Below are 10,187 nucleotides of genomic sequence, written 5' to 3'. Positions count from 1 at the left end.
GGTTAGCACTCTTATAAAAGAGATCCCTAGCCCCTTCCACCACGTGAAGACACGGGGAGAAGGCACCAGCTATGAAACAGAAAGAGGGTAGAAACGGGAACATGGTCATGCTGGTGCCTTGATCTTGGGCTTCCAGAACTCCAGAACTGTGAGCAATAAATTTAGGTTGTTTATAAGCCACCCAGTCTGCAGTATTTTGTTACAGCAGCCCAAATGGGTTAAGATGCCTCCTGATTACCCTGTGAGGTAGATACTATTATCATCACCAGTAACCAGATGAAAAAAATGAGACCGAGACGGTCTACATTACATGTCTACTGTCACATAGCTAGTCAATAGTCTCTCTGCTTCCATCTCAGATCCTCCTGATCCAAGAGCCTAAGCTTCTAACTACTGGTGCTGCCTGTGAGGTGATGGTGGGGAAGACGAGGCCTCTGCTGTTATTTGGAGCTCCCAGAGGTTTGAGTGGAAGAGCAAGATCAAAGAACTATTTTAGAAAACAAATTCTTCATTCATTGTCCTAGACATTGTGGATACAAATTTCCATTCGATCACATTGGAAGTGTCAAAGGTCGGAAAACATTGTGAAATCAAAACAAACTGAAATGAGTTGGTGGTTACTTGCATGGAGAGGAATGAGAGAACAAGGAGAAAAAGAAGAACCAAAGATAAGTGCAAACCCAAGATTTTATACACACACACAACAACAACAACCACAACAAATTAAAACCATGAGAACTAATAAATGAATTCAGCAAAGTTGCAGGATATAAAATCATCACACAAAAGTCAGCTGTGTTTACAATGCAATGTACAGATGATGTATTATAGAATTGTACATCTGAAACTTATATGTTATTACCTAATATTACCCCAATAAACTTATCTAAATAAAAAAAATTTTAATCAATTGTTTCTATATACTAACAATGAGCAATCTGAAAAAGAAATTTAGAAAACAGTTTCATTCCCAATAGCATAGGAAAGAACAAAATATTTAGGAACAAACTTAACCAGGTAGGTGAAATATTTGTACACTGAAAACTATAAAACATTGCTGAAAGAAATTAAAGGAGACACCAATAAATGGTAAGACATCCTGTTTTCATGGATTGCTAGAGTTAATATTGTGAAGATGTCGATGTGACCAAAGTGATTTACATATTCAATGCCATCCCTGTCAAAAACCCAGTGTTTCTTGCGGAATTAGAAAATTTAATTCTAAAATTAATATGGACTCTCAAGGGACTCCAAATAGCCAGGACAATCTTGAAAAAGAAGAACAAAGTTGGAGGTCACATACTTCCTGATTTCAAAACTTACTAGAAAGTTACAGTAATTAAGACAATATGGTACTAGCATAAAGACAGTTATATAGCTAGACCAACGGAATAAAATAGAAACCAGAGATACATCTTCATATGATCCAAGAGTGCCAAAACCATTCAATGGGGAAAGGCCAGTCCTTTCAACAAATAGTGCTATGAAAACTGAATGTCCACACGCAAAAGAATAAAGTTGGACCTTACCTTACATCATATAAAACATTAATTCAAAACGAATTAAGTCCCAACATAACACCTGAAACCATGAAACTTTGGGAAGAAAACATAGGGGAAAAGTGTCATGACATTAGATTTGGCAATGATTTCTTGGCTATGTTACCAAAGGTTTAAAAACTTTTGTCGATCAAAGGATAGATAATACTGCCAGAGTGAAAAGGCAATCTACACATTGAGAGCAAGTATTTACAAATCACATAACTAATAAGGGATTACTACCCAGAAAATTCAAGCACTTCTACAGCTCAACAATGACAAAAACAGATTTAAAAAAAAAAACAAACAAAAATGAACCAAAGATTTGAATAGACATTTCTCTAAAAAAGGAATACAGATGGCCAACAAGCTCATGAAAAGACACTCAACGTCACTAATAATTGGTGAAATGGAAATCAAAACCATACTAGACACCCCTTTACACTAGCTGGGATGCTATTAGCAAACAAAACACAAAACATAACAACAACAACAACAACAACAAAAAACAGAAAATAACAAGTGTTTGTGAGGATGAGAAAACATTGGAACTCTCGTGCACTGCCAGTGGCACGGTAGAAACCAATACGGTACGTCTTCAAAAAATTAAAGATAGGATTACCACGTGATCTAGCAAGTCTACTTCCGGGTGTGTACCCAAAATAACTGAAAGCAGGGACTCGAACAGATATTTGTGCACCACTCTTCATCGAAACATTATTACAATAGCCAAAAGGTGGAAAAAATGCAAATGTTTATCAACAAATGAATATAAGACAAATGTGCTATATATATACATATATATACACATATACACACACACATATACACACACAACGGAATATTATTAAGCCCTAAAAAGGAATGAAATTCCGATACATGCTACAACATGGGTAAATCTTATCCATCGTGCTTATCCTCTGGAATATGGGCGATGCTTACACATTATGAAGACATTGTGCTAAGAAAGCACGACTCATGTAAGATTCTGCTTATATGATGTCCTTGGAGTAGCCACATTCAAGAGACAGAAGGTAGAGTGGTGGCGGCCCGGGGATGGGGGAGCGGGCATGAAGAGTTACCGTTTAACATATACAGCTGAGGAAGATGAAACAGTTCTGAAGATGGATGGTAGCACAGCAATGCGCATGTACTTCTGCCACTGAATGCGCATTCAGAAATGGCTGAAATGGTCGATTTCACGTTATGTATTTTTACCACAATAAAAATATTTTTAAAAGAATGTGTAATCTAAAACCACACGACTGTGCACAAATGACCGCCTACAGTGACCTCTCTGACTGTGGAATGTCTTCTTTTCCCTCAGCATGCCGTGGGTACCACATGTGACATTTAATTCTCTGATGTACCAACTAAGTGAGGGCGTCAGGACATAAATGTGTATTACATATTAATAAAGCTTAATTTCTTCCTTATTTTTTTAGATAAAAAAATAAGTAAAAATAGAAGCTCTAATATTGTCTTCTCAGGCTGTACCTTTTTAAAGGAACCACTTGTTTTAAAGAAGGGGTGATGGATGTATTTCCACAGTGTAGTGGTTAGCCAGTGTAGTAGTTAGCACATCTGCTTTACATGCAGAAGGTCCTAGGTTCATGCCCCAGTGGAGCCACAGTCCATGGTCTATGGTCATGTCACTCTGAACAAGCCTGATCCCGTCTGATCTCAGAAGGTAAGCAGGGTCGGGCCTGGTTAGTACTTGGATGGGAGACCACCTAGGAAGACCGGGTGCTGTGGGCATAAATAATACAAAATAAATAAATCAAGGAAGGGGAGGAAAGAGAAACCAACAAAGACTGCGAAGGGACAGATGCTCCTTGACTTCTGATGGGGTTACATCCAGATAAACCCGCTGTCATTTGAAAATATAAATTGAAAATGCGTTTAATACACCTAACCTACCAAACATCATAGCTCAGCCCAGCCTACCTTAAACACCTCAAAACACTTCTATTAACCTACAGTTGGGCAAAATTACCCCCTGCCGCTGCCCAGCATCACGAGAGAGTTTTCGTACTGCACGTCGCTGGCCTGGGGAACGATCGAAATTCAAAATCCGAAGTATGGTTTCTATCGAACGTGTATCACTTTGCACCACTGAAAGGCTGACAAATCGTAAGTCGAACCATCGTACGTGGAGGGCCATCTGTGCCGTGAGAGGGGCGTGAGGAAACCGAAAAGAGCGTGTGCCCTGGACGTGAGGGAAGACGGATAACCGGGGTGCGGAGCTGTGTCCGGTGCTGTGTGAGGCAGAAAGACGAGAACCGAGACGCGATCCCGGAGCTGGCAACAGGGAGCCGGGAGAGACCCTGACGGGAGCAGCGTGGGTGGACGGGTGTGGATGGAAACCGAAGAGGGGCTGCGAAAGGAAGCAGTGGAAACAGTAATTATAATCACAGCCTTCAAAACATTTTGCTTTGAACGGGAGCAGAGAAACGAGAGGGGAATTTGACAGTTGTTATGGAGTCGAATAAGGTGTTGTGTTTTCAGTTTTCTCCTAGGACAGATTACAGTGCGTTTGGATGCTGGCAGAAAAATCTAGACGCGTTGGAGGAGCTGTAGGAGCACCGTCCTCAAGAACAAGAAAGAAGATGGGATCCAGGGCCCACATGGAGGAGTTGGTGGGAGCTTTGGGGTAAGGTGTGTGTGGGTAAGATAGTAACTTCGGTGAAGGAAGGACGATAAAGCTCTTGGCTGGGAAAGAGAGGTGTTGGGAGGGGAGGATGCATAGGGCATTTGATGGGAAAGAAGGTATAAAATAACTATTTTGAGTTAGAAAAGCAAATACACCAGAGATGTAAATTAGGACCCTGGGCAATACTGAAACTCACAGTCACAGATTTACAGTGAGACTGTTTAGCAAGGCAGAGCGTTTTTTCCCAGCCCCACTGGGCTGCCCAGGGATGGGCGCCGAGCAGGCTGGTGTTTGGCTTTAACCGGACTGAGGCTTTGCTGGAGAACAGAGGGAGAGAGAGGACGAGGAAGTTAACAGGTTTGCGAGGTGTGTGCTGGTGTTTGGTAGTGGGAGAACATTAGGGTTTGGATTGAGTTTGGTTGGTGTCTAAGTGGGTTGAGAAAGTGGCCACAGGAAGCGAGCGGGCAAGGGGCTTAGAAGCCGAGGTGCATATATGCGACAGTGGGGGTGTGTCAGTGAGGCACAGAGCTGAGGAAACTGACCTGATCCTCTTCAGTCCCACTTACTCGGAAGGTGCAACTTCCCTTCATGCCTCTACCCCATGCGACGTGGCCAAGTTCCCCACCCTCCGGTCAAGGGCAGGACCGTGCCCAGGAACAACAGAATACTCCCAGTAAGTGGGCGCTTCCTTCCCACGTGAGGACAGCTTGGCACCGAGTCCCGTTCACGCCACCTCCTAGTTCTCTCTCCGGAGGATGCTTCTCACCCATCCCACTTCAAGAACTCTTTTAGACCACAGCTGGAAGAGGCGAGGCGTGGATTCTCTGCTAGGGCCACTAGGGCTGTGGCCCTGCTGTCATTTTGATATTGGCCCAGTGATACTGATTTTAGAATTCCGACCCCCAGAACTGCAGACAATAAATCTCTGTTGTTTTGAGCCATCAAAAAAAAAAAAAAAAGAAAGAAAGAAAAGAAAAAGACTCATTCTGTTATCATGAATTTCTTTTGTCAAATTGATGGCCCCAAAAGTAGAAAAAGTGTATTCTAATTTTTACAAGCAACAGCAAACACTGTAAACAAGTTTAAATTCTGTATTGTTGTTACTCGTGTACAACATACTGAGTTTGTCTCATAAAAAAGTAACTGCTTTTTCACGGATTTCCTCATCTTTGTGAACCACCCTCCTTTACCTGCTCTGTGCTGTTTCCGGAGGCCCACCTTGCTCAGCTTGCCCATGTCTGAGTCTGTCTCGTTTTCGCAGCAGAGGCTTCTCCGAGTCTTTGTTTCTTCCGCACTGTGTGCTGCGGGAAAGAAAAACAGGGCCCTAGAATGAGAAAAAGAGGAGAGACGTACACAGAAAGCACACAGGAAATCAGAGATACACCCTGTATCAGATGGATTACCCACGAGACTGTTGAAGTCACCCCAAAATGAAGACAGAAGTAGAAGTGGTAGAGAAGAGGATGAACCAGGTGATACAGTCACCAGTGACTGAGTAGAGTGATCAGGGCAGGCGTCGGCCACAGAGCGGCGGCCGGTGAAAGCTTTGATGGCATGTACTTGGAGGTGGGGTGGGAAAGGTTAGGACTGGAGATGGCGTTTGGGGAGCAGGGAGGGCCCTGCCTCTTTCAGGTCCTAGGTATATGAGGTACAGGCGGGATCCTCATGGCATCTAGTATTCATGGTGCCTCACGGAGGATTGATGAAAGACTGCTTGACCATGTCCTCACCTCACCACCAGCAGCTACAGGAGAAGACAGTCAGTCATTCAAGTGTTTCCTGCTCTTCTGACTGAATTGGCTTTCCATCGTTTTCCACTGTTAGAGCTTAAGGGAAGTTTAGGGGCCAGCAAGTAATAAGCTTTTAGTTTCTCGTTTAGTTCGAAGCCAAATGAAAATCGATGCTGGAATCAGACCGATTGAAATAAAGACATCAGATTTATTTACACTAGGCTTAAAGATCATGATTTGAGCTGTGGCCATTAGCAGAATCCCTGATAAGGTCCCCTTCTCCACAGACTGTACCAGCCCTGGACAGTTTAAGGGAAGGTGAGCAAGAAGTAAATCTCCTAATTTCATGCTGTATCCACCAAGGGAGCCCAGAAGAAGCTGGACCACACATGCTTTGTTCCTTCAAATATAAATTGTTCCCTAGCTTTGGCGAATGAAGTGAATGAAGGGGCAGAAAAAACCTGGAAACTTCCTCTCATATTTTTCTTCCCCACCAAATGGACAACACTTATTATTTTCTGTTCTTTAAAATTATAGCTCTTCTAGTAAGTATGAAGTGGTATCTCTTTACAATTTTAATTGTATTTCCCTAATAACTGATGCTGAGCACCTTTTTATGAACTTATTGTCCATTTGCATATCTTTCTTGGAGAAATGTCTATTCAATATCTTCGCTTATTTTTAATAGAGCTAATTATTTTTTTTGTTACTGAGCTGTAAAATTCTTTAATAATTCTGGATTTTTTTTATGAGTTCCCTAATTCGATATATGATTTACAAATATTTTCTTTATTTTGTGGGCTATCTTTACAACTTCTTGATTGTGCCCTTTGAAGCGCAAAAGTTTTTAGTTAAGATGAAGTATAATTTATCTTTTTTTTTCTTTTCTAGCTATGCTTCTGATGTCATATCTAAGAAACCATTGTCTAATCCGAGGCTATGAAGACATATACCTATGTTTTCCTTTAGGAGTTTTGTTTCAGTCTGCACCCCTCTTGGTAACAGCTTCATTCATATGTAATTCCTACATCACACAATTCACCCATTTAAAGTATACGATGCAATAATATTTACTATATTTACGGAATTGTGCAACCATTACCACAATCAATTTTAGAACATTCTATCATTCCCTGAAAAAAATCCTATCATTTAGCCATCATGCCCTATTTTTCCCAACCCTTAGGCAACCACAAGTCTACTTTTGATCTCTATACTCCTGTCTATTCTAAAAATTTCATATGAATGGAATCATATAATAATGTGGTCCTTTGTGATTGGCTCGTTCACTTAGCATGTTGTAGCATATCAGGATTTCATTCCTTTCGATGGCTGAATAATATTCCGTTGTATGGATACACCACTTTTCCTTTAACCATTCATCAGTTGATGGACATTTGGGTTATTCCTACTTGCAGGTGTTGTTATAAATAATGTTGCTGTGAAGATTCTCTCAAATTTTATTTATCTGAGAATGTCTTCATTCTCCTTCTTTTTGAAGGTCAGTTTTCCTGGATAAAGAATTTTTGATTGACGGTACTTTCTTTCATCACTTTGAACATACCATGTCACTGCCTTCAGGCTTTCATAGTTTCTGATAAGTAATTAGATGTTAACCTTACTTAAGACCCTTTGTATGTGGTGAGTTTCTTCTTTTTTGCTGTTTTCAAGACTGGACCATTTCTTCCTCTTGGCTTTATATCCTTTTGATTATGATGTGTCTAAATATGTATCTCTTTGGATTTACCCTTATTGGGATTTGTGTAGCTTCTTAGATATGTAATGTTTTTCATCAAATTTTGGAAATTTGGGGTCATTATTTCTTCCAGTATTCTTTTCCTTTTTCTTTCCCTTTCTTGTAGGAGTCCCATCATGTGTATGCTGATATACTTATTGGTGTCCCACATGTCTTTGAGTTTCTATTCATTTTTCTTCATTCTTTTTTCATTCCTCAGACTAGATCAAATGAATCATTTTATCCTCAAGTTCACACTTCTGTCAGCTCAAATCTTCTGTTGAGCCCCTGAAGTGAATTTTCACTTTAGTTACTGTACTTTTCAACTCCAGAATTTCTATTTGGCTCTTTTTATAATTTCTATTTATTGGTATTCTTTATTTAGTGATCATCATTCTCATACTTTTCTTTAGCTTTTTAGACATGATTTCCTGTAATTCTTTGAGTATATTTAAAAATAGATGATTTAAAGGCTTTCTCTAGCTAGTCCATGATTTAGGCCATACTTTCTTGTTTCTGTGCATGTCTCATAATTTTTGGTTGAAAAGTAGAAGTTTAAAATTATATAATGTGACCAATCTGGAAATCAGATTGGCCTCCATTCCCCAGGGGTTTGCTGTTGTTGCTGATGCTATTCGTTTTTTAGTGAGTTTACTGAATTGATTCTGTAAAGTCTGTATTCTTTTTCATGTGTGGACACTTAAGTTCCCATTTGGTTTTCTTAGTGGACAGTGAAAAATTGTACACATATTTCCTCCAGTGCTTGGAATCAATAAGTCTGCTTGTCTTTGCATGATGTTGGGACATGCCTTCAAATGCTCTAGTAGGCAGTTTGCACTTCTGCCTAGCCTTCACTTCCTGCTTGCACAGAATCTAGAGGTGAGAGTTCAGGGCCTTCTCAGATCTTTCCTGGGCATGTGCATAGCCCTGCGCATTCCCAGGAATTCCCAGGAACGTGTCAGCTTCTCACGGCCTGCTATTGATATCTCATTCCTCTGATTTGCCTTTTAGGTTTGTTTTTGTTTTTGTTTTATTTTGCTCTTTGCTGCAACTGCTATTACCATCTCAGGAAGCAGTGATGTTACACAATTGTCACTGATTGTTTTCTACAAACACCCCTGAAGAAAATGCTTTTCACAATGCATTGGGTCAAATAACGACAAACCTGGTAAGTGGGATTTTCCAGGGAACTGCCAGACACGTCACACAATGACAGCTATCTGGGAGCGGAACTTTGGAGGAAATCCAACATTCTGCCCCTTCTAGGGCTGCCATGCTGCTGGTTTGCACCACGATCGCAGGTCTGCCTGTTTTCAAGGCTGTCCTGGAGCTGGGGAGAGCAAGATGGGAACTGGGTAAGTTAAAACGCCACAAAGCTCACTGTTCTTACCATGATTCAGTGTTTTTTTTTGTTTTGTTTTGTTTTTTGAATAAACACCTCTCAAATTGTTCTAAGCCTCTGGTTAATTTCTAGAGTTCTGAAAAGGTCGATTTTGACCATTTTTGCTAGTGTTTTTTTCACTTTTATGAAGGAGCGAATTTTCAGAGGTCCATACTCTGCCATTCCTAAAGGATTTTCCAGTTCCTATCATTACTTTTAACTTTTATTTTGAGATATTGTGGATTCACATACAGTTATAGGGAGTGATACAAAGATCCCATATACCCAGTTTCTTTCAGTGGCAACATTTGCATGACTAGCGTACCCTATCCAGGAAACTGATACTGCTATAATCTACTGAACTTATTCGGATTTTACCATTTATATGTACTTATTTGTGTATGTGTGTGTGTGCATTTAGTTCTATGCGATTTTATCACATGTGTAGATTTGTATGGCCACCACCACTGTCATGATAGTTACCGGTTCTATCATAAGGACCCCTCATGCCGTCCCTTAATAGTCACAGTTACATCACCCCCTCGCCCACAACCACCACTCCTAACACTCGGCGACCACTAATTGGTTCCTCATGTCTACAGTTTTGTCATTTCAAAAGCGTCGCAGAATATATTACACAATAAAACATTATTCGGCAATAAAAATAAATGAAGTACTGCCACACGCCGCAACATGTGCGAACCTTGAAGATGTGCTAAATGAAAGAAGCCAACTACAAAGACCCACAAACCGGACCGATTCCATTTCCATGTAATGTCCAGAATAGACAAATCCATAGAGACAGAAAGTAGATTGGTGATTGACTGGGGCTGGATGGGATGATGGTGGGAGAGGAAAATAGTTGGTGATGACTGATAGGTACGGGGTTTCTTTTTTGGGGTAATGAAAATGTCCTAAGGTGAATATGGTGATGGTTGCACAACTCTACGACTACATAAGAAACCACCGAATTGTATGCTCTAAATGGGTGAATTGCATGGCATGTAAATTATATCTCAATAAAGCTTAGAGAACGCTATATAAATAGAACCCTACAGTATACAACCTCCTGACACTAGTCCTATTATTTTTAAACAAAAGTTTGGTCCTAAAGAAAATATCTGTTACCAGAAGTGGTAGCTACACATAA

At 40.5% G+C, this 10,187-nt stretch overlaps 1 protein-coding gene and 1 pseudogene across 1 annotated transcript in view; one reads left to right on the top strand and one right to left on the bottom strand.

Annotated features, from left to right (window-relative positions):
• The first annotated feature begins 3,177 nt into the window (after nt 1-3,177).
• LOC118608748 lies at nt 3,178-3,296 on the top strand (annotated as a pseudogene).
• A 330-nt stretch (nt 3,297-3,626) lies between these two features.
• The window catches only part of LOC118607783, a 104,827-nt gene continuing 98,266 nt past the window's right edge, over nt 3,627-10,187 (bottom strand). The window contains exons 4-6 of the mRNA XM_036226655.1: nt 8,822-8,986; nt 5,382-5,492; nt 3,627-3,915 (exon numbers count right to left, since the gene is read on the bottom strand). Coding sequence (XP_036082548.1) covers nt 3,627-3,915; nt 5,382-5,492; nt 8,822-8,986 — 565 coding nt within the window. The remainder of the gene's footprint in view (nt 3,916-5,381; nt 5,493-8,821; nt 8,987-10,187) is intronic.

Source organism: Rousettus aegyptiacus, unplaced genomic scaffold, assembly GCF_014176215.1.
Source record: "Rousettus aegyptiacus isolate mRouAeg1 unplaced genomic scaffold, mRouAeg1.p scaffold_m13_p_10, whole genome shotgun sequence".
Taxonomy (NCBI): domain Eukaryota; kingdom Metazoa; phylum Chordata; class Mammalia; order Chiroptera; family Pteropodidae; genus Rousettus; species Rousettus aegyptiacus.
This window is presented reverse-complemented; position numbering and strand designations above follow the sequence as displayed.